This window comes from Capra hircus, chromosome 24 (genome assembly GCF_001704415.2).
Source record: "Capra hircus breed San Clemente chromosome 24, ASM170441v1, whole genome shotgun sequence".
Taxonomy (NCBI): Eukaryota; Metazoa; Chordata; class Mammalia; order Artiodactyla; family Bovidae; genus Capra; species Capra hircus.
Genome location: NC_030831.1, coordinates 35,418,968 through 35,444,879, shown reverse-complemented (window position 1 = coordinate 35,444,879; position 25,912 = coordinate 35,418,968). Strand labels below are relative to the sequence as shown.

General features: G+C 36.5%; 1 protein-coding gene across 1 annotated transcript in view; it reads right to left on the bottom strand.

Moving 5' to 3' along the window:
- The window catches only part of ROCK1 (Rho associated coiled-coil containing protein kinase 1), a 127,393-nt gene that overhangs the window by 23,131 nt on the left and 78,350 nt on the right, over window positions 1-25,912 (bottom strand). The window contains exons 11-20 of the mRNA XM_005697060.3: window positions 25,397-25,457; window positions 21,602-21,690; window positions 18,466-18,514; window positions 11,680-11,815; window positions 9,430-9,521; window positions 9,088-9,334; window positions 5,205-5,311; window positions 4,311-4,461; window positions 2,131-2,291; window positions 966-1,150 (exon numbers count right to left, since the gene is read on the bottom strand). Of these exons, the coding sequence (XP_005697117.2) occupies window positions 966-1,150; window positions 2,131-2,291; window positions 4,311-4,461; window positions 5,205-5,311; window positions 9,088-9,334; window positions 9,430-9,521; window positions 11,680-11,815; window positions 18,466-18,514; window positions 21,602-21,690; window positions 25,397-25,457 (1,278 nt within the window). The remainder of the gene's footprint in view (window positions 1-965; window positions 1,151-2,130; window positions 2,292-4,310; window positions 4,462-5,204; window positions 5,312-9,087; window positions 9,335-9,429; window positions 9,522-11,679; window positions 11,816-18,465; window positions 18,515-21,601; window positions 21,691-25,396; window positions 25,458-25,912) is intronic.

The window sequence follows — 25,912 nt, the reverse complement described above, 5'->3', positions numbered from 1 at the left end:
CAATGAACAATTCCATCTGCAGCTGCTGGGTTTTCATATTAGATGGTAAAAGCTTTTTACTTTCAGCATATGGTTGATAGAAATTATTAGTTGAATGAATTATTAGTTGAATGTTGAGTGCAAGTTACTGTGGGAGAAGAAAATTATAAAACACCTTAACTTGGTGAAAACAGCGGCTCTAAAGGGGAAAAGAATTTCAACAACATAAACTCAACAAAATTAAGAGAGACAATTCTACACAAGAGTTACAGTGTTGTACATGAAGCTGGCAAGTGAATGTAACATAAATTTGGAGGAAATAAAATCCCATGACTTGGCTTAAGGAATCCCCATCTTTGACATTAAATCTCTGAAGCATGTCCTTACACAAATTCTGAAAGTCTCAGTGACATCTTGCTGTGTTTCTATTTCAAGTAAGCAGACACATCACATCTCAAGAATAGAGAAAAAGGACACTGCATTCTGAGATGAACCAAAGAAACAAAACAAACACACACAGGGTCATCATGTCTAATTCTAGTCTCTAAAGTAAAGAAAACTTGAATATTTTCTGTAAGGTACTAAATCCTTAATAAAAAGGTTATTCCTGATGTTTGTAATTCTAGTGTGATGATAGATGATTTTTGTGGATATGGAAATCATATAAAAACACTATTTTTCTACCATAAACAGACTTATTGTAAAGTCAATAGTACTGACAATGTCTTTTTTTCCCCCTTTAATAACTGCATTTTTTTGTTTGTTTTTTGTTTTTTAATAACTGCATTTGTTTTAAAGTCTGCCCTTCCAAAGCCTGAGCCTCCTTGCAAACTTTTGCAAATAAATTTTTATTTTTTCTAAACTTTTCTAAATCTTAATTTCACAAACTCTAAGTACATAATCTATACACATATAAAATATCAAACACAGAAGCAATGTTGAACACACACAAAAAAGAAATCAAGAATGTTATTTCTGAGACTTACTTTGTAAGCTGAGCTAATTCAAATTCTAATAATCTCTTTGCTTCCAATAAAGTATTTATTTCCTGTTTCATCTGCTTTTCTAAACCTTTTAAATTGTCTGCCTCAAATGCTTGAGTCTTCAATTCATTTTGTAACAACAGTCGCTTATTTGATTCCTGCTCTAGCTGCAGGGTTAGATTCTTAACCTATGAATGAGAAAAATAATTGGGATCGTAAATCTGTTTAGTAATTTATCAGACATTATTTGAACGAATACTAATCAAACCTCAAGTACACTATTAACCTCAAGTACACTATTTCCTTATACAAACAGAAAATATCTGTATCCTAAAGAGTTTCCACTGTTTTATGCATTTATTGCTGCAGAATTTAGTGTTAAATCAAATGAATCCCCAAATTTCAGATATGAGATCTTGGAGGGGAAAAAAAAAATCTGGTTTCTTTGTATGGTACCTGTATGGAAATTCTGGAGGAGAAGGTGAGTATAAAAGTTACCTTTGGAGCGACATTCCTAAATGGTACTTAAGTTTATTAGCTCATTCAGAAACGTTGTGCTCTAATCTACATCTCTGCAAAGTTTACCCCCAAAATTGAACATATACTGAATTCAATTCAATAAATATTTATCAAGTACTTATTGGGCGTAAGGACTAAAATGCTCCAAATTCTTACAGTGGTTATAATTTCCTTCATGATCTGTTGCTTACTTTTCTGGCACTGTCCCTGGCCATTCTCTGAATCCAATCATGCTCCTCAGACCTTCCAGTGTGATGTACTCTCCATCACTGCACAGTGCTATCACAGGTTATTCTCTGTCTTCCCCTCTTCATTTACTCCTTCTTCAGCTCTTAAATGTCAAACTCTTAGTGAGGTCTCCATTAACCTCGTGAACACGATTAGTCCTGATACTCCTAACTTGGTATGTCCTTTTAAAGTATGTCATGCTTGTCATGACAATGTTAATATCTGTCTTTCCCCTTGGGTTGCAAATTCCATGGAGGTCAAGCCCAGAACTATCTTATTTCGTACCTTATAGCAGTGAACACAGATATATGTAGGTAATTTTATTTAAATCTCCACCATGTTTAAGTTATACTGACTTTTTAGTCATAACAATGATTTTCTCCTTTATAAGATGAATGAAACTCAGAACTGTTTTTCTTACTTCATCCTCCATCCTGTCTTTATTTTCAATCAAATGCTCCAGCTTCTGCTGAGATTGTTTCAGATCAACATCTAGCATAGAACACTGCTTCTCAATCTGAACAACCCTATTTTCAGCCTTCTCTCGAGCTTCTCTCTCCTCCTTCAGCTTTTTTTCCATCTCTGTGAAAGAAAAAGTTAAAAATATACACTTAACGAAAAAGACTACTTTAATACTTTCACTTTCATGGGCTGCAGAAGACACTTAGGTGTCAAAAACCCCTACTGTTAACAGCCTGGGATCTTTTAGAGCTATTCATTACTGAAGCAAACTTAATTTTTGCAATGCATATAAAAAAGATTCCATGATAGTGTAATACTTAATTACTATCAGAAGATACCAGTCTATAGTGAGGTTCCTTTCTTGATCAACATCAAAGAACTAAGGTTCTAGAGGTTACGTTACTAGGGTCCTGAAACTCTTGAGTTGTACCATCAGGATTCAAATTTAGTAAATCTGCTATTTCACTTTCAGGCTGTCTTGTCTAGGTGACAAAATAGAAACCACCAGAATGGGGTTTTTTGAATAACTCCCAAATTTCCAGCTTGGATGCTGAATATCACTATCATCCATAGCCACAATAATATTTCCCATTTATTGAAAGCTTTCTGTGTACAGGCACTTTAGTGCATTTTCCCCATCTAATTTTTTGAAACAGTCATAAGAGAAGCTAAGCGGCAAAGCAGATTTGTCTGATTACAAGCCTGGGCTCCTAAAAACAAGATAATCATTAACCAATACAGTAAGAATAGCAGGAAGAGCAGGTTTGACAGATCAGATCGCAAGTTTATCTCTTGAATAAACTGAATTTAAGGTGCCAGGTGACACTTCAGCTTACAATAGGTTAAGAAGTGAGTAGAAGGTGAAGAAAAGGAAGACATCCTTTTAGAAATCTGGCTATAAAGGGACAGAATAAAATAGTGGCAATTAGGAAGGACCACAGGTTGCTGCAATGGTTTGTCCTTTTTTTTTAAACAGATGAGAAAGATTTGTACATGTTAACAACAAGAAGGGATTCAGTGGAGGACAAAGGTTGAAAATAAAGGAACGAAAAAGTAATTAAGTTGAGATAAGAGACTGGATCTGAGTATGCTGCCTGCTGCCAAGTCGCATCAGTCGTGTCCGACTCCGTGCGACCCCATAGACGGCAGCCCACCAGGCTCCCCCGTCCCTGGGATTCCCCAGGCAAGAACACTGGAGTGGGCTGCCATTTCCTTCTCCAATGCATGAAAGTGAAAAGTGAAAGTGAAGTCGCTCAGTCGTGTCCGACTCTTCACGACCCCATGGACTGCAGCCCACCAGGCTCCTCTGTCCATGGGATTCTCCAGGCGAGAGTGCTGGAGTGGGGTGCCACTGCCTTCTCCAGATCTGAGTATAGGTAGAGCATATTAGCAAGGACAGGAAAAGGATCACGCTCTGCTAAGATGAGAGAGATGATAATGAAGATGGTAAAGGAGCAGGACAGCCTGCCCAAATCAGAGAATTAGATTCTGAGGAGTTCAAGTCTACGACTTCACAGTTTCTTTTTGAAATAGGAGAATGTTCACCTAAAAGCGAAGTGATAAAGACATGACATAGGAAGCTAGAGGAGAAGAAAAATTTAGGAGAAGGAATTGATGAGTGACATATATAAAAACAACAGCTCACTTGAGGCTGAGGACAATGCACTGAGATAACACCCATCTAAAGAACTAGCTGAAGCAATGAAAAGCGGCTGGCTGGTCTGATTGAGGGTTGCATTTAGAGGCATAGTTCAGTGGAAATACAAAGAAATAACAGAGTTGAAGGTACAAAGCACGAAAAGTGAATCAACAGACAATGGGTTTCAGAATGCATCTCAAAGAAAACAAAGGAAGGGGCTGAAAAACTGGGAGAAATAAGAATACACTGACTTTTACAGGGAGAGAAGGGTGGTACCGGGAGCACAGCATGGTGGAGTAAGGGAACCAGCAGGTGAAACTTATTTTAAAAACAGGCAGGCTTCAAAAATGAAAAAAAAGGAAGGCCCCCCCCCTTTCCCAGATCATCACTTATAATGTCTAAGAGTTTAAACTACTACACAATGAAATTTGATCAAAATCAAAAATTTTTGTCATTATTTAAAAACTAAGCATGTAGAAAATATTAACATTGACACTTACCACACATTGCAACAGACTTTGCCTCTTCAATAGATTGATGTTTGTCAGTTAAACGAGCTTTGGTTACTTTATGTTCATTTACCTCTTGTTCTAACCGTTGCTGTAATGATTTAAGCTTGTAGTTTAAATCTATTTCTAAGTTGTTCTTTTCCTGTAAAATGAGAATGAGAGTCAAGTACTATGCTGTGCAAAAAGCAAATCATTAAATCTTACATTAATTTTATCTCAAGAGATAATATATGAATCACATTGGCTTGAAATATTACACTATATGTACTTAAATACTTTTACTCAGAACATAATTTTATATTTACACTTCTTGTGCACTTCACACTATCTATAATATCTTACTTTTAAAATCACAATGGCTGCTGCTAAGTCACTTCAGTCGTGTCCAACTCTATGCGACCCCATAGATGGTAGCCCACCAGGCTCCCCTGTCCCTGGGATTCTCCACAAAAAGCACATATAATTAAAAACAAAGTATCACCTCTCTGTGCCCTCTACCCTCCTTTCCCAAGTGAATCATTAGCCGGGGCTGATGGCAAGGAAGATTTCTATCATATTCAGAAGGGTTCACTGAGAGTATCAGAAAAGAACAGGACAGTTCTTCAGGTCATTTAAAATTTTTTGCTACCATTTAAAAAACTAATCTCTGTTACATTTGCATTGTGATGATCAGATATCTAACACCCTTCAAGGATAAAAACAAATAAGTAACACTCTAAAAAAGCTCAAAATAAGATCCACATACATCACACACCAACCAACCATAAAAATTTTCAGAAATGTAAACATATAGAGATTAGGAACGAATGGTCTCTCAGAAAATCACCTTATAATATCTGGTAATCAGTAACACTATCTCATAATTGGTATACATTAATCATTTACCTTTTCTGAATGATTAAGCATGTCTTGAGCCTCTTTTCTTTCTCCTTCCACTCTTTCAAGATTATGTTTGAGATGCTTCACCTCCTCTTGTAAAGATGTAATTCGAGCTGTCAAGTGAGAAAAAAGTTCAAATCACAGTCACTGAGAGAGAAATCCTTTTTTTCCACCAGCATGATCATTAAGATTAAAAAAAAGCTTTAAATCTCCAAGTAGTAAATTTATTTTATTACTTGTAGTTTGGAATAGCTACAACAGTACTGAAAAAGAACAATGAAACTGAAGAACTCAAACTTGCAATTTCAAAACTTACTATAAAGTTACAGTGACCAAAACAGTATGTTACTGGCATAAGTACAGACATACAGACCAACTGAATAAAACTGAGACTCTAGAAACAAAACTGTACACCTACAGCCAACTGCTTTTTAACAAGGATACCCATACCCATCAGTGAAGGAAAACAGTCTCTTCAACAAACAGTAATGGGACACCCAGATACATGCATGCTAAGTTGCTTCAGTTGTGTCTGACTCTTTGCGACCCCATGGACTACAGTCTGCCAGGATTCTCTGCCCATGGGATTCTCCAGGCAAGAATACTGGAATGTGCTACCATTCCCTTCTCCAGGGGATCTTCCTGACCCAGGAATCAAACCCTTGTCCTCTTACGTCTTCTGCATTGGCTGATTCTTTACCACTAGCGCCATTTGGGAAGCCCTTTGGCAATGTGTTATGAGATATGACACCAAAAGCATAAGCAATATATTTTAAACTGGACTTCATCAAAATTAACTTTTGTACATCAAAGGACATTATTAAGAAAAATGAAAAGACAAACTACAAAAGAGGTGTACATATTAGCAAATCATATACCTGATAAGGTCTTACCTGGACTCTTTAAAAGTCAACAACAAAAAGACAAAAAAAATAAATGCACAAAGGACATGCACAGACATCTTTCCAAAAAGAATATACAAATAGCCAATAAGCACATGAAAAGATTGCTCAACTAATTACTCACTAGGAAAATTAAAGTTAAAACCACAATGAGACAATGCTGGTAGAAACTTAAAATGATGAACAATGCTGGTGGAAACATAAAATGAGATGTGGCTGTTATGGAAAATAGTCTGGAAGTGCCTCAAAATCAAACCTAGCATTACCAAGTGACCCAGCAATTCTACTCCTAGGTATCCGAAAGATTTGAAAGCAAGTATTCCAATAAATACTTGTACCGGAATTTCACAACAGTGCTATTCATAAGTCAACAGGTGAAACAACTCAAAACTCAAATGTCCATTAACAGATGAAGAGCTAAATGAAATATGGAATATATATATATATATATACATACATACAACAGGATATTACCCCGCTATAAATGAGTGAAGTACTGATACATGGTACATCAACCAATCTTAAAAATATGCTAAGTGAAAGAAGCCTAAACTAAAGGTCACAAATTATACGATGTCATTTGTATGAAATATCCAGACCAGGTAAATTCAGAAATATAGAACAGATGAGTGGTTGCTAGGGGCATACAAGGGAAGGACAGTTGAATGGGCACAAAGTTTTCCTCTGGGTTAATTAAAATGTTTTGGAACTAGAATGTACTGAATGCCACTGAATTGTACACTCTCAAATGGTTAACTTTAGGTTATATGAATTCACCTCAATAAAAAAATATACAGTTAGAAATACAAGCGGGCAATGAATAAAAACTACAGTCATAGTGATTATTTTTCAAACATGTTTCAAAATTTGGCAAATCAAAGAGACAAAAAATAAATGGAATCTTAAAAATCTGATTAGATTAGAAAACTGATCTACTATTTCCAAAAGTCAAATCCAAAAACATACCAAGAAAAATGGTTACACAATTTCCAAATGCCTGTGTAACAGTTAAAAACAAAAGTACATTACACTATGATATATGACATGAAGCTAAGCTTTTTTTTTTTTTCATTTTTAAAGGGTTGCAAACAGTAAAAAAGAAAAACATGTAACAGCGATCATATGTGGCCCACAAAACCTAAAGAATATAATGTCCAATTACATTTGGGAAGTCATTTCCCACACACACGAAGAAGCTTCTGCTCATCAGTGTACATAGAGAGCATTCAACTAGCAAATAACCATCACTTTACCACAAGACCAGCCTCCCAAACTATAAGATCTATACTGAGGGATCTAAAATGTCTTAAGAACCATAAAAAGTTAATGCAAAAATTTTATGTGTGCATGTGTGTGTGTTTTACCACAATGTACTTTTTATATGTATGTTGAAGCTCATAAATTCTGCACATTTTTTAACGTGTATGAGCTTCAATTCACATGTAAATCAAAAAATAAACCTTCAAGGAAGCATTGAAAAATGATACACATTAATGATAAGTCATGCTATGAATCTTCCTTAACTTCACCAATATCTGAAGAGTCAGTTAAAACCACTGTTGATAAACACATAATGATGGTCTCTTCCTTAAAAGCAAGCACTTCAAAGCTCAGTAGTATCTGGAAAATCACTAACTCAAAGAATTTTAGAATTGCAAGAATTTATAGGAGTCACCCAATCTTCTTGGTTTACAGATAAAGAAGGCAGACAAAGTGACATGCACACAGCTAATAAGCTGTATATTAAGGCCTAGAGACGCGATTTAAGGACGTGGCATATGAGGCTTTTCTAATACATATAATGAGGATACTTTCTTGGTTGTATTCAGATCTATTTTAAGCCTAGTCCCTGAGAAATAAGATTGTGCAACACTCCTCAGCTGAGAACCAATGGGAGACCCTAATTTCTGTTTCCAAAGTCCAAAAACTGACCCTGACCTCTCTCCACAGAATTAGAGCTGATCGTCAAGTCTCAGGAGACTCCAAACTATGTTCCCATCCTGTGACTTAGGTTAAAATGCACTACCCCACCCCCTACTTTTCCCTGAAAGATCTGGCAACTTCCATGCATGTCTGTTTTGATTAGGTAGTATGGATGCTATCGCTTACAGAAATAGAAAATAGAAAAAAAAAAAAAAAGTGAGAAATGGTTAAAGCCAGGCATCCTGTTGAAAACAAACTGATTTTATTAGTGACGAGTATTCCTTTATTCACTGTTAGTTATATTCCATCTTTTTCCTTTTAGACTCAGAAAGACTGCTGATATCTCTAGTTCTAACCTTTCCAAGTACTGAACTTTTTATTTGCAGTGGGATTCTCTTACAGCTGTTTAGTTTCTATTTCTACCAACAATGCATGAAGAATCCCGGTTTTTAATAGTAATAATCTTCTCTACCTGGATTAGTTCCACTTTCAGTAAGACTTCTGTGAATTGGACACTTTTAAAAATTAAGGTTTCAGTAATCTGGCTGTAAGACTGGAAATAACCACATTACCTCCATCACAAGGGTACCTGAGAGAGGGAAGAAATTACAATTTGATACGAATTCTCCTGAAAGAGAAAGAATGCTAACCATTTCCAGTATTACCAAGGTCATTTTCTTTTTTTATTAAAGTATACTTGATGTACAATATTATATCAGTTACAGGTGTACTATATAGGACAATATGATCAAAAATATTTTACCTTACACTTAAAAATTACTAACACACAAAAGGACAAATACTGAGGTACCACTTCTGTGAGGCAGTCAAATTCACTGAGACATAAGGTAGAAGGGTGGTTACCAGGGGCTGCAGACGAGTGGGAAACGGGCAGTTACTGAGCACAACTTTTTAGTCTGGGAAGATAAGAAAGTTCTGGAGATGGACAGCAGTCCATCTTACACAACATATGACTGTACTTTGTGCCACTGAACTGTACAACTAAAAATAGCTAAAACGGTAAGTTTTAATGTCTGTTTTACCACAATAAGAAAAAATATTACCTTGTAGGTCTCCAATCTTCTCAGAATCATGACCTCTGTCTCTTCGTTCGGCTTCTAATACAGCCTGCAGTTGGTAATAATCTTTGTCCATTTGTGACTTGGAATTCTCTAAAATTCTATTTCTCTCTTGCAGTTCTCTGTTTAGGGACTCTAGCTGAGTGATGGATTTGCTCATCTCTGTGTGACTCTTCCTTAATCTAACCGCTGTGTCCGATTCTGTCCTAAGTAAGTCATTGGCTTCTTCTAGCTAATTTAAAAAGAGAGCAAGAAAATAGGTTTTGTTTTTTTCTTAACCAAAACACGTATTTATTATAATTAAAAAATCTCATTCCAAAAACTTACCTGCTTTTGTAATTGTGCCAGCTTCTCATTAGCAAGCTGTGAATTCTGGCTGACTTTCTTTAAGTCTTCCAACTGATCCTTTAATGTAGAAACTAGAAAATGAAGGAATAACATGTAAGTTTGCATTGAGGAAGCATACAAAACCCTTTTAGAAAAAAAAAGGAAATTTGGTCTTAGGCCATAAAAGTCAGTTATATTAGCTCTAAATTTCATCTTGGAATTACTTACATTTGAAATTTATTTAAAAGTAGAGTACTGTTTTATAATATACAATGCAAAAACAGATTTGTGTCCACTGTTACATTTCAAATTCTTCTATTCTTTCAATAAAGGTTAATCTATTAGTGAAATGACATGGCTATTATTTCTTTTTTACTGTATTCTTTTTTGAGGGGGCCATGCTGCATGGCATGTGGAATCTCAGTTCCCCAACCAGGGACTGAACCCACCCTTGCCTTGGAAGCACACTATCTTAACCACTGGACCACCAGGGGAGTCCTGATACAAAGCTAATTTTAATGTTCTCTGTTTTTGAAAGTAAAAATCTTTGCTTACTTCAATTACTTTCAAAATGATTCAAAATTTAAAAGGTACCAAATGGTATATAGTACAAACATGAGTCTTTCTCCCAGCACATTGTTTTCCAGCCCCTCTGGCTCTCCTCCTCAGCAACTACTATTACTAACTTCTTGCACATCCTACCTCAGATAGTCTGTGTATCCATACCCAAATATATGAGAGCACAAATGTATGTTTTCACATGCATATCTGTGTGTATATATCATATATATATACACACACACATATATACATACATATATATGCACTTCAGTTCAGTCGCTCAGTTGTGTCCGACTCTTTGCAATCCCATGAATCGCAGCACGCCAGGCCTCCCTATCCATCACCAACTCCCAGAGTTCACTCAGACTCACGTCTATCGAGTCAGTGATACCATCCAGCCATCTCATCCTCTGTCGTCCCCTTCTCCTCCTGCCCCCAATCCCTCCCAGCATCAGAGTCTTTTCCAATAAGTCAACTCTTCGCATGACGGGGCCAAAGTACTGGAGTTTCAGCTTTAGCATCAGTCCTTCCAAAGAAATCCCAGGGCTGATCTCCTTCAGAATGGACTGGTTGGATCTCCTTGCAGTCCAAGGGACTCTCAACAATCTTCTCCAACACCACAGTTCAAAAGCATCAATTCTTTGGTGCTCAGCCTTCTTCACGGTTCAACTCTCACATCCATATATGACCACAGGAAAAACCACAGCCTTGACTAGACAGACCTTAGTCGGCAATGTAATGTCTCTGCTTTTGAATATGCTATCTAGGTTGGTCATAAATTTTCTTCCAAGGAGTAAGCATCTTTTAATTTCATGGCTGCAGTCACCATCTGCAGTGATTTTGGAGCCCCAAAAAACAAAGTCTGACACTGTTTCTACTGTTTCCCCATCAATTTCCCATGAAGTGATAGGACCGGATGCCATGATCTTTGTTTTTTGAATGTTGAGCTTTAAGCCAACTTTTTCACTCTCCACTTTCACTTTCATAGCATATATAAATACGCCATTTTCTTTTAAACAATTAGCATTTTTTTTAAGATACGTTTTAGAGATTCTAAGTTTATAAAGAAATGCTTTATTCTTATAAAATGCATAGTACTCTACCATATACACTAAAGTTTATTATATCATGGATTACATTTACATTGCTCATAATTTTGGCAATTTAAACAACTCTAAAATTAATAACTTTATGTCCCAGTAGGCATACGCACAAGTGTATGTGATATAAATTACTCGAAGTGAAGTAACTGGATCCAAGGATACAGAGAGATATTTTAAATTTGCATCACTAATATCAAGACACATAAAATTCTAGTTTGTTAGTTCTCAAATGTGGCTACTTGTTAGAAGTGCTGAGAGAGCTTATTAAATATACCAATGCCCAGTCTACATGTCGAGGTGAATTAAACTAGAACTTCTGGAGTTTAGGTATTAGTATTCTTTAAAGTTTCCCAAGAGATTCCAATACACACACAAGGGTAAAAATCACTACCTGAGCTATAACATTCTACTGTTTTTAAATATGCTATAAATTTATTTTGGGCCATGGGTATTAGCTCATGAGGGGGCTTAGGACTGAGTCTTCAAAAATATATCATAGGAATTAAATTTAAGACAACCTGAAGACAAAGACCTCAAGACAGTGTTAGAAATTTCAGTGTTTTTCAAAGGAAAAGCAACAACCTACCTTCATTTTCTACATTCCTCCTCTTCTCATTTTCCTGTTCTGCTTTTCTTTGGTATTCATTAATTCTGTGCTGTAGCAACATTTTCTCCTTCTCAATCTGAGATACTGTAGATTCTAGATTTCTTCTTTGAGTCCCCTGAAATTATAAGAAAAGTTCACCACTGCGATTAATACTCCTCATTTCTTCAACTGAGTTCTTCAAAGAACTCAGCTCTTTTTAAAAAAGTACACAATTAAATAAGATAGATATTTTGGCTTCAAAATCATAGTATTTCCTAATAATGATACCTACAGTAGAATTAGCTTGCCTTAGAAGAAAACAGTAATTTTATTTTAACTAGATATATAAAATTTTCAGAGATTAAAAAAAAATCCATGAACATAAAAACAACCCTATGAATCTTGTCAGATTGAAGGTCACTGGATCAGTTTAACATGAACACAAATAATACCAATATTTTGGCTTATTTACAATCCTAAATTTAAGAAATGAAATACACAAGGGCTCAGATAACAATTGATATTATTATTATTTGATAATTAAATGGTACAAAACTCAAATGATACCAAAGGTTAGTGTTTGTGGTTTAACTTCACTAGTCCCTATATGAGGTCTCCCTTAATTTCTCTTCCTGTTTCTGTAACAATTTATCTTTCCTAAGATGGTCTATGTATGCATGTACCTACTTAATGTATATTAGAAAGTAATGAAAAAGATACTTTAGAAAATGAAACTAAGGGGAGAGGAGAGTTAAAGGAAAAAAAATACTCCAAATTCTACAACTTAAGAAAAAGAAACTTCTGCTTCTGCATTACCACCATCAGCATATCTTACATTTAATGCTATATTTTTCTCTTTAAGGCACCACATTGGACAAACCTTTTACAGTGTGTGTTTTTCTGGGCTTTCCCATCTATAAGTGAAACCCATCTTTTAAGTAAGATGCTGCCAGAGAGATACAATAAAATTTGACAGAGACCATCCAGACTCCTTTCAATTATAAGATTTAACATTTTAACTTTTATCTTTTCATTTTGAAAATCTGAAATGATTCTACATTTCAGAAGTTCCACAGACAGTGAGTACATGTAGCCTTCCACTCAGTTTCCCCTAAGAATACATTATACTTAACAATGGTACAATAACCAAATCAGGAAATTGATACTGATATATATACATCATGTGTATTTTGATGTCATTTTATCTCATGTGCAGATTCACAGAACTACTACCACAACCAAGATACAGAACTGCTTCATCAGCACAGTGATCTCCCTCCAGTCACTACTTATAGCCACATGCACCCCTCACTTCTCCCACCATCGACATCCCTGGCAACCAGTAACAGGAGGTCTTCCATCTGCATAACTCTGCCATTTTTAAAATGTTATCTTAATGGAATCATACAGTAGGGATCTTTTGAGATTAGCTTTTTACATCCAACAAGTATCTCTGCGATCCGTCCAAGTTATTGTGTATAACAATCGTTCATTTTCCCAGCCTACAGCTTATCATGTCATCATCTTATCAGAATCTTTCACAGAGCAAGCACTGCTAGTTTTGACAAAGTCCAACTTATCGAACTGTCTTCCTTATATGGATCACGTCTGTGGTGTAATGTATAACTTCACCAAGCTGTAAGTCCCAAGGATTTTCCCCTATATTTTTTCCCTAGAAGTTTTATATTTTTTATGTGCCTATTTAAATATATGTCTGGTTTTTAAGTTAATATTTGCCTAAGATGTAAGACCAGCTGAGATCCATATCTTGGCCTATGAATACCTCATTGCCCCAGTACCACTTGCTAAAAAGACTATCCTTTCTCCACTGAATTGCTTCTGCACCTTCGTCAAAAATGAGTTGGCCATAATTGAGGGTAACTGATCCACAGTTTCTTTGCAGTACTATCTTTGCTTGGTTTTGGTATCTTGGTCATTCTAGCCTCATAAAATCCACTGGGGAATGTTCCTTTCGTTTATATTTTCTAGAAGAAAGTATAGAATCGGTGTTAAGTCTTCTTAAAACACTTGGTAGCTTCGTCTAGTAAAACCATCTGGTCCTGAAGATTACCTTTGGAGGAGCTTTTAAATTATGAGTTCACTTTAATAGTTATATAGGGATATTCATATAATGTATTTCACATTGTGTGAGTTGTGGTAGCCTGTATTTTTGGAGGAATTTGTCCATTTCACCTAAATCTCACACTTCAGTGTTTAGAACTGTATTATTTCCTTAAGAATTTTTAAAATATAGCCATAAGAGTCTGTAGGAATATGCCCTGCCTTATTCCTGATACAGATCATTTGTGTCTTATCTTTGCTTTGACAATCTTGCTAGAGATTTGTCAATTTTTTGACCTTTCCAAACAGCTGGGTTTTTTATCATTGATTTTGTTTTCCTGTTTCCAATTCCACTGATTTCTGCTCCTTATTTTTCCTTCCTTCTCTTTGCTTTCAGTTTATTTTGCTCTTCTATTTCTAGGTTCCTGAGGTAGGAGCTTAGATGACTGATTTGAGACAGTTCATCTTTTCTTTTCTTCCTTAATATTTTATTGAAGTATGGTTGACTTACAATGTTTCAGGTGCACAGCAAGATGATTCAGTTATACATGTACACATATATTATTTTTGAAGTCACTTTCCATTATAGGTTATTACAAGATATTGACTATAGTTCCCTTGGCTACAGTCATCTTTTCTAATGTAAATGTTTCAATGCACACATTTCTCTTAGAGCACTATGTTAGCTGCATCCCACAAATTTTGATGTTTATCTTCATTTTCATTGCTGAAATATTTTTAAAAGGAGGCAGACCCATAACTTTATGAGATATAACTAACATCATATTTTTTCATTTCCTTTGAGACTCTCTTCGTTCACCTATGCATTATTTAAAACTGTTTTGTTTAATTTCCATGTGTTCGTAGAGCTGTCTGATACTTTTCTGTTATTCCTTCTAGCTTGGTAACATTTTGGTCAGAGAACACACTGTTTATGACTTTAATTCTTTGAAATCTGTAGTTTGCTTGGTATGTGGTCTATCTTGGTACATATTTCTTGAGTGCTTGAAAAGAATGTGTCCTTTGCTACTGTTAGGCAGAGGGGTCTACAAATGTTGAATAGATCCCATTGGCTGATGGTGTGGCTGAGTTTGATACATTTGCTGATTCTCTGTCTAGAGGGTGGTATTTAAAAGTCTTCAACAGTATCACAGATTTGTCCTTTCAGTTTTATCAGCTTTTGCTTCACATATTTGGTAGCTCTTCTGTTTGGTGAATACAAATTTAGGAATGCCATATCTTCTCAGAGGATTGACATTTTTGTCATTCTGCAATGTCCCTCCACCAGTGATAATTTTATTTGCCCTGAAGTCTACTTTACCTGATTTCAATAGTGCCACCACTGCCTTCTTTTTGCTAATGCTTACATGATGTATTTTTCCATCTTCTTACCTTAAAGCTGTCTATATTGTTACATTTGAACAGTTTCTGGTAGATAGCATATGGGTAGGTAATTTTTAAAAATTTACTCTGACAATCTGTTTTAACTGCTGCTGATTTAATTTACATTTAATATAATTACTGATATATTAAAGGCTCCCATTTTGTTTCTATTGTGTTCTGTTTTTCTCTTGTCTTTCTGTAGGTTACTTGAAAATTTTTTTAGAATTCCACTTGCTTTATCTAGTGTTTTTAAGCGTATCTCTCTATAATTCTCAGTGGCTGCTCTAAGTATTACATTGTATTACTCGTATTGGCTTATGACCAGTTTGATTAAAGTGTAACGTTATCTCTGCTGATACCTATTTATAATTGTCTAAAAATTTCTTCTACACATATGGAGAACCACATTGGACAACACTGTAATTTCCACTTCAACTGTCAGATGTAATATAAAACACTGAAGAGGAGAAGGAGCACGCAGTGTGTTTACCCATAGTTTCACTCTCCGTTGTTTCTTCTTTCCCGGTATTTCAAGATTTCTTAATCACTTCCTTTCTATTTAGAGAATTTCCTTTAGCAATTATTTTAGGGATGGTGTGCCGGTGACAATTTCTCTTGGTTTTCCTTCATCTGAGAACATTGTGGTTCTCACACTGGATGCAGAATTCTCAGTCAACAGCTCTTTTTTTCTTCAGCCCTCAAAAAAAGCAGTACCATTTCCTCTGTTCTCCATGGTTTCTGTTAAGAAATCTGTCATTTACATTGTTCTTCCCCGTTAGGGAAATGTCATTTGCTGCATTTAAGATTTCTTCTTTGATGTTAGTTTTCATAAATCTATTGTCTGTCTTGGTGTGGATATCTTTGGGTTTATCCTTTTTGTGGTACACTCAGTTTCTTGTAGGCATGTATCTTTTGTTTACAGGTTCACATCTTTCTCCACAATTGCGGAATTTTCAGCCATCATTGCTTCCTGCCCTCTTCACTCCTCTTTTTCAGCAATTCCAAAAACACAATATAAGAACCTTTCTGCTATAGCCCCAGCGGTCACTGAGGCTCTGTCACTTTTTCTGTTATTCAGAGTATGTAATTTCTATCCATCTTCAAGTTCCCAGACTCTTTTCCTTGTATCCTTCACTGTGCTGCTGAGCCCATCCCCTGAGATTTTTATGTCAGGTATTTTTAACTTTTGGTTGGTTCTACATCTTTTACGTCTTTGTTAAGACTTTCTAGTTTATAGTTTTCATCTGTTTCAGGTATATTTGTAGTTGCTCACTGAAACATGATGATTCTTTCAAATCTGTGTCAGGTAATTTAAACATCTGTGTTATCTCACTGCTGGCATCTGTTTATTGTCTTTTCTCATTCCAGTTGAGAAATTCCAAGTTCTGGATATTATGACCGATTTTCTAATGAAATCTGGACATTCTGGGTATTATCTTACAATATGGGAAATTTTTTAAGGTTTTCTGTTTCAGCAGGCCTCTCTGGTCACTATTCTGGTGGGATGATGGAAGTGCTGCCTCATTTCTCTCAAATGGAGGTAGAAATCTAGGTTCTTCCACTTGGTCTTCAATGACACACGGGTTTGGAGGGGGAGTGGATCCTCTTCACCATTGGTGGAAAGGGGAGTTCTGGCACCCCACTAGGCTTCCTCGGATGATACCATGAAGGCGGGAGGGTACCTGGTCACTGCTGCCTACATGACTCCCACAGACACTGCAATGTGGGGGCGGGCACTCATTTGTTCAGTGTCCAAAGTGTTAACTCTCTACAAGGCCTCTTCTGACACCAACACAACAGGGAGCAGGAAGGGGGCCTTGCTATCTGCCACAAGTGGAAGGAGATTCCCACATGGTCTCCAATGACACTGTCTTTGTGGGGGGGAGGGAGTGGTGGAGGGAGGGCGGGGGGCGGGGTGGGGGGGCGTTGGGCAGGAAGGCTCATCACTGCCCAGCAGAGATGCAAGTCCCTCCAATGGACCTTCCTGGTCATGAGGCTGGAAGTCTGAGCTCCCAAATCTGTTTCTGCTGGTGGGGATGGGGTTACATTTTCTATGTTGTGTTTGGTGAACAGAGCAGTGACTGTAAGTTTTCTGATTTGCTAGCCTGCCGCTTTCCTGGTCCTCTACTTAGAGAGTGGCGTTTTTCACCTGTGCTTCTTGGTGTTCCCAGACTGCTGGCTTATCCAGTACCCAGCATGGAATACACACTGCAAGCAAACAAAAACCCAAAAAACCCTGAGTACTTATTACTGTATCATTTCTGGAGGTTCAAGTATTCTAGCTGGTCTGTCTTCCCTCCACCTTTCACAATCTAATTTTTTTTTGTTTAATGCCCAGGGTTTTTAAGCTGTATTTAGTGGGAGAAATAGGGGAAAGGACTTTCACTCCATCTTTATAGAAGCAGGACAATTTTAATTTTATAATTAATATTTCCCTCTTTACCTTGAATTTAGAAAGCCGAGTAACTTAAACCTAGCATATTTGTTTTTTTATCTGTGTTCTAGAAATGAAACAAAAAGTGGGGATATACAAAAAGGATTTCTTAAACATTCAATGTCAAATACTACAGTGCCAGGCCAAGTCCACAATGACTAACAGCAACTTGGTAAATATTACATAAATCTGTCCAGACTGTGTTTATTTGAGGCTATCAATATGGGGGGAAAGAAAACAAAAAGCCCACCACCACTGACATATGCTGTTCTTTAGGAGAAAATTAAGACAGCACAAAAATCATCAGAAAGATTAAATCTAAAAAAGGACAAAGGATATAAACAGTGAGAGGAAGGACTTTGGAAAGATATTTACAAGGTAACCGAAAGGAATAAAAATGTGCTACATACTTGCAAAAGAACATCTGAATCATAAAATGTTCATGCAGTATTTCCCTGATAGTAACAAGTTCTTGCAAAGTGACGATAGAAAAAAATGACTCCAAGATTCATATAATTCCCATTTGATCATATGAAATTATGTTAATGTAAGTCCTTTTGAAGCTGTATTCTTCCTTCCTTCCTATTTGTCTCTTTCTGCTACAGTTATAGACTCAACTTCTCACCTCCTGCTCCTTTCTCTCTTCAACTATTAAGAACCACTAAACTGAAACTCACGTACTAAAATTTGAGCATGGTTCTAGAATAAAACCACACAAAAGGAACTAAAGCCTAATCTAATTCCACATGAACTTTTAGCTCCAAAGTGAGGCTTTCATCATGATTCTTTGGTCCTGTTCTATACTGCAACCTATCAAGTTCAGATGTAACATTCTCAAAAAACAAAACAATCTGAAAGAGGGAAAAACTCTAAAAAAGGACAACTTCTGATGAGAAAACAAAAAGTACCTCTTCATCCAATTCTTTCATTATCTTGTCTAGTTTTATGTTTGACGTTCTGTAAAAGTAAAAGCAATAAAGATTAGAAATACATTTACTTTTTACTGCCTGGGGTGAAACACCACATTCCTTACTTTTCCATTTGGCTAAGATTTCTTAACCTTTTTTGTGTGTATGCTGTGGACCCTTCTGAAGTCAAGTCTGATGAAGCATTTTCACAAAAATATTTTTAAAGCATAAAATACACAGGATTAAAAGGAAATGTGAAATACAGTCATGAACTTTATTTTTTTTTGTTTGTTTTTGTTTTTTGTTTTTTTTTTTTAATTATTTTAAATTTTAAAATCTTTAATTCTTACATGCATTCCCAAACATGAACCCCCCTCTCACCTCCCTCCCCATAACATCTCTCTGGGTCATCCCCATGCACCAGCTCCAAGCATGCTGTATCCTGCATCAGACATAGACTGGCGATTCAATTCTTACATGATAGTATACATGTTAGAATGTCATTCTCCCAAATCATCCCACCCTCTCCCTCTCCCTCTGAGTCCAAAAGTCCATTATACACATCTGTGTCTCTTTCCCTGTCTTGCATACAGGGTCATCATTGCCATCTTCCTAAATTCCATATATATGTGTTAGTATACTGTATTGGTGTTTTTCTTTCTGGCTTACTTCACTCTGTATAATCGGCTCCAGTTTCATCCATCTCATCAGAACTGATTCAAATGAATTCTTTTTAACGGCTGAGTAATACTCCATTGTGTATATGTACCAAAGCTTTCTTATCCATTCATGAACTTTAAAAAACAGTGTGATTCACTAATATACGTTTTATTAATATATTAAATGACATAATCTAGCAGTAGTAATTTTAAAGTAGTAATAAGCATAAATGGAATTTAGAGATAATATTTGCATTCTAGGAAAATATTTGTGTGATTTCTACTGGTAATAAAAAAAATTCACAGCTACTGCTAATACTTGTAGATTACTATGTTCATAATTAAAGAAAATGCTGAATTTCAGTTAAAGGTTACAGAATAGATTCACTATTCTCCCCCAAGTTTAAGGACCTTAAATTCCATGCATGGATGCTTTAGGAGAGGTTCAAGGATTCTAGGTTAAGGAGCCCTGAATTCCTCAGGCAATACTTGCTACTAAACAAAGATCAATCATTTAAACTTTAATGCAGGATTAAAAAAGGTGGCATATATAAAGCAAACTTGGTAACTTGGGCAAAAATTTGAGATAAACTGAAAGGGTATCACCTCCATCACAATTCATATTTTGGACTCTAAACACATTTCTGCGCTTCAAATCTGTCGATGCAATGCTTCACTTGGATACCTCACCAAATACTTCATTCAGCACGTCCAAAGCTACACTTATTCCCTCTGCCCCACACCCCTGGCACAGTACCAATCTACTGTTTCTCTGCCATCCCCAAACAAGGACCCCACCTGGGAATTCTCCCTGAATCATCTTCCTCCCTCATTCTCACTTAGTGAATAAATATCAAGTGCTACCTTATTAACCAGAGAGCTCTTTTTAAAAAGCAAATTTGATCTTTTGTTTTCCTTTAAGTTTAATAAATTTATTGCTTTAGACAGATCAAATCCTAAAAGAAATCAGTCCTGAATATTCATTGGAAGGACTGATGTAAAGCTGAAATTCCAATATTTTGGCCACCTGATGTGAAGACTCACTGGGCAAGACCTTGATGCTAGGAAAGACCGAAGGCAGGAGGAGAAGGGGACAACAAAAGATGAGATGGCTGGATGGCATCATCGACTCGCTAGACATGAATTTGTGCAAGCTCCAGGCGTTGGTGATGGACAGAGCAGCCTGGTGTGCTGCAGTCCATGGGGTCACTGCAACACAACTGAGCAACTGAACTGTACTGAATGCCTTTCAATCACCCTTAGGATAAATTCCAACTTTCTTATCTTTTCAAAAACAGAGTCTTCCAAGATTTAGACTCTCTTAACCTACCCAATAGACTGAGGAGCCTGGTAGGCTGCAGTCCATGGGGTCGCTAAGAGTCTGACATGACTGAGCGACTTCACTTTTACTTTTCACTTTCATGTACTGGAGAAGGAAATAGCAACCCGCTCCAGTGTTCTTGCCTAGAGAATCCCAGGGACGGGGGAGCCTGGTGGGCTGCCATCTACAGGGTCGCACAAAGTCAGACACGACTGATGCGACTTAGCAGCAGCAGCAGCAACCTACCCAAACCGATTTGAGGTCACCACCTCCCTCCCCATCACACATGCACTCATTTTCGTATAATTACTGGCCACTTTGGCCATTCTTAATTTCTTCATTAAATTGATCCCTACTACCATCACTATCACTAATTTGTCATTTGCCTTCTAGCTTTAATTATACAAACTGTTCAACATTTATATAACCAATATTTATCCATTTCCTTCTCCTTATTTCTATGTTTTACACCCAGAAATTCCTTACAAATCCCGTGTTCAGGATTATATTAAAGTGCTTTTCTAAAAAAAAGCCTGTATTAAATGCTTCACCATTTAATCTATAGGCAGCGAGCAGTTTACTAGTTTCTTCTCTGCTAGTCACAAAATTGCCAGTCTTAGCAATTCCATTTTTTTAATACTTCATCTCCATATTACCTACTTTTATTTATTTAATACTAACCACTAACAGTAACTATAAAATGTTAAAGTTTGTAATAAGTAACTCAGCATTATGCTAGGCTACTTTTCTTGATCACTTTACATTTTAATAAATATATTGGCTCATTAAATTTAGACTCGCAGGAAAAAAAAATTCTGAAAAAATACTGTTCTAAAGAAGCAAAGTGGAAATTAAGAGTGTTTGCATCAAAAATTTAGTGAATTTTTTAAATTTAGTGAATTTTAATCTTCAACAACTTTTACATTTTAGAAAGTATCTTATCTAATGTAAACTAATTTTCCCTGTCAGCTAATTAAAATGGGAGAGAAAATGAGTAAATCAGTGAATCAGTATTAAGTGAATAGTCTGCACTGTATGTGTATCAGTGGCAATCTTTACATCCCTGCCTTACTTCCATCCACTTTTAGGGATTTAGAGTGCAAATAGGCATTTGCTATGCAACTTTTAATGGGAAAAATGTAAAGCATATTCCCACCTGCACTTCTGCTCCATTTCATCTTTTAATTGCATTTCATTATGTAACTGTTCTTCCAGCTTATAAATTGTTTTCTGCAAATTTTCCTGCTGTAATTAAAAACAACAAAAACTCACTTTAATAAGAATATTCAGAGAATTTTAAAATAGCAAGTTTATATTACCATTTTATTTATAGCTGTTCACAAGGAAAGTATCTGATCCAATCTTACCTTTTTCCCTTTTGTCTGAAATTTTTATTAACTCAACAAGCATTTCCTTCTAACACTAATACGTCAGGCGCTGTGGCTGGCACTAGCAATATAAAAATTCAAAAGATTTGGTCCCAGTTCTCATAAAGCTAATAGTTAAATAGTGGGACACAGGGAATAGGAGGGGGAAAAGAACCTATAATAACTCAAAGACATATACACAAAATATTATGATGTGGTAGATATAAATAAAATTACACATAAGGTGTATTGCACAAGCAGAGGACAGACCTCATCTGCCAGGAAGATGGAATGTTTAAGATGAGACGTGTAAGAAGAGAAGTATTTACCAAGCAGAGGAAGTGAAAGAATGAATGCATTTTGGCCAAAATGAATGAGTCCGAAAGTAGAGAGGCAAAGAAAATATGATCGGATAATGGGGAGAAATCACACCCAGAGGACAGAACATACAGGGAGACTGAGTCACATAACAGCTGAAAAGGCAAGTGGGACTATTTCCTTGTATGCAGAAAAGGAGTTGGGCACTTTAACATGTAAACACTTTAAAAGGGAAAATGACAGAGTGTTGGCATTTTAGAAATATCACTTCAGTAAAAAAGAAGGTGAATACATTAGATAGCAGAGAAATTCTAGACAAAGAAAAATCAATTAATAGACAGTCCAGGCAAAAAGGAATACACAGGTCTAATGTAAGGAAGAAGCTGTAGAAACTGAAGAGAAAATGAATTACTACATCAATCAGAAGGCAGAATTTATGATCCAGCAACCAATTAGAAATAAGAACAGAATAGCATTATAAAAGATGTATGACAAAAAGAATTACTGGGGAGAGGATGGAGAGAGAAAGGCTGAGTTCAGCTTTGGCCTAGGTTGAGGTGTCTGAAAGTTGTGCAGGAAGAGAAGTCCATTCAGAGAGAAAGAAAGGATTCAGGTCTAAAGCTCAGAGAAACAAGCTGGTCACACATGAGATTAATTATAGAAAATGGGCAGAGAGCCAATGTCAGAAGTACTTTGAGAAACATTTAATAATTAAGGGGAGGGGGAAGCAGAAGGAGAGCCTGCAAAGAGGACTGAAAATAAAATCCAGAGGCAGAAAGAGAAAAGGCAAGAAATAATGAGAATGTGAGAGTTCTTAGAGTTCTGAGGACGACAGAGTGCTCAATGTCAAATGCAACAAAAAAGAAAAATAAGATATGAAATGAAAAATATTCATCATATTTGGCAACTGAAAAGCTGTTCTCTAGCATCTCTGCTAGACGGATTTCAGAGAAGAGTTGAAAATTAAATCGGTTGACTTTTATACTTTGTTCTGCTGCTGCTAAGTTGCTTCAGTTGTGTCCGACTCTGTGCGACCCCATAGACGGCAGCCCACCAGGCTCCTCCATCCATGGGATTCTCCAGGCAAGAGTGCTGGAGTGGGGTGCCATTGCTAGGTTAACAGAAACAGTAGGCACACAAGTGTTTTCTTCTTCCCCTCTGATCTTGAACAGAGCAAAAGATAAGAGCCACTGACAGAAATTTATGGCAATCACCGCTGAACGAGATCAACCCAAAGTAAACACGCTACCACTGAATTATTTAAGTCCTAATGTACCTCTATACTTACAGATAAGTAATACAGTGAGAGTGGAGTTATAACAGCTCCTTATTTTCACCTTCTCCAGATCAAATGTGCTTTAATTTTGAAGATTTCTGAGCCCTGGTTAGCTATATAACTTGGCAAATAGCTTTATTGGGATGAGAATTTAAAAGAGAAAAACCCATAATAGCTAACAGGTACCCACACAGTTCATTCCCTTTTTTCTCACTTCCCCTTCCCACCATATGCTCTCTCGAATGTAAATGGAAACATATGAAGGAGAAAGAGAACAATTTTATCAGCTTTTAAAAATGAATGCTGCCTATTCCTCGTCTCAATTAAAAATACAGCCTGCAGCACACAGAGTTCAAAGACTGGTTTAAGGACAGCCAGGTTTATTTAAGAAAATTTCCAGTTAACCCAAAAGGACCTTCTCAAACATAAGCAAGTAAAAAATTTTTAAATCCACTCTCTTATGAACTACTCTCACAATGAAAAGAACTCATGTTTCTAATATTTACTTCCTATAGTAATTCACTTTTCAGGGTCAAATGAGATGACGCTCGCTGTACTAGTTACTCTCCACTGGCCACCTCTCCCTTTCAGGCTCGAAGATCCATCCTCTGCCTTCTTTGTCATGAAATTTACAGACTGCATTACGTGGGCTCTCCCATGATTTTAAAGTTGGTTTCAGCCAACAGGTGCCACTAGCTGGAGATCAGCTGGGAGAAATGAAATTTCCACTCTCCTCACTCTCCTCTTGCCTTATTGTGGCTTTGGCAGTGTTCTCTGTTCTGTGCTCCTCTTTCATGATTCTCCATATTCTCTCTGAGCTGTGGGAACAAGATTTGTCTCTCCTCGTCCTTCAGACTAGGGGTGATGGCTTCCCACTGCTGTCAGTCAATGGCTGCTTTACACCCGTTATTTACTGCTTCCTGTGATCCTGTTCATGACACCATTTATAGTCCCTTCATTAAACTCTCTTCACTTCATGAACAAACAAAATGTGGTACATAGATATAACAGAATATATTAAGCCTTAAAAAGAAATGAAATTCTGATACATCAGTAAGATAAGCCAACCACAAAAGGTCAAATATTGTATGATTTCACTAGAATACTCAAATTCATAGAGACTGAAAGTAAAGACAGCAGTTACCAGGGGCTGGAGGGACAGTGGAATACAGACTTTAATGGGTAGAAAGTTTTAGTCTGGGATGAAGAAAAGGTTCTTGAGACAACAGTGGTGATGACTGCATAACAATGTGAGGGTGCTTAATGTCACTTTAAAATGGTGTTAATAAAATGGTAAATTTTGTGTTACATAAATTTTATCACACACAAAAACAACTCTCATTTAAACTTTCTGAATGTGCCATCTGTTTCCCTGTCAAGATTCTACCTGATGCACTGATTTATCATACATTCCTAATTCCAAAGATTAAAAAGACCACCTCTGAGGGGACTTCCCTGGTGGTCCAGTGGCTAAGACTCTGAGCTTTCAACACAGAGGTCCTGAGTTTGATCCCTGGTTGGTGAATTAGATTCCATGTGTTGCAACCAAGACCTGGTGCAGCTAAATAAATTAATTAAAAAAAAAAAAAAAAAAAAGAGACCACCTCTGTCAACCTGTGTAGCAACGTGTAGTTTATTAACTGCTTCCACATACAATATCCCATTTGATATTCAGGCAAAAAAATCAAACAGGAGAGGAGACAGTAGGTAAAAAAAATGATGTAAAAATTTAGGCTTGGGACTTCCCTGGTGGTCCAGTGGTTAAGATTCTGAGCTCCCAATGCAGAGGGCCCAGGTTTGATTCCTGGTCAGAGAACTAGATCCCAAGAGTTCACATGTTACAACTAAGACTTGGCATGGCCAAATTAAAAAAAAAAAGTCAGGCTCACTAACTACACATTCGGAAACAATATATATATTAGTATCATATATACAAAATACATTATCCACAAAACAGCTTTTAAAAAAATAACAGTAAGAAAATACCTACCAAGCTTTTATCCACATTAGAGCTAGTTCTGTTATCGTTAGGATTTGCTGAAGATAAGTATCTGGGAAGAAAAAAAGTTTTTAAAAGAAAACAAAACAGTCTTTAATATCAAGTAGTAACCAGTAACAAATACTATATGCCTATTGTTTGAACTTACTCTGCTTTTAAAAATTGAGTGCAGGTTCTTAATTCTTTATTTTTACAAACATAACACAGAAATAACACATATATTAAATAAAACCCACAGCTAGGTCTGAAGTGGTCTTCCCTGGTCACTCAGTCAGTAAAGAGTCTGCCTGCAATGAGGGAGACCTGGGTTGAAACCCTGGATAAGGAAGATCCCCTGGAGAAGGAAATGGCAACCCACTCCAGTATTCTTGCCTGGAGAATCCAATGGACAAAGGAGCCTGGTGGGCTACATACAGTCCATGGGGTCACAAAGAGTTGGACATGACTGAGCAACTTCACGTTCACTTTCATGAGACATGAATACAAGGAAAAATCACAGAACATAAT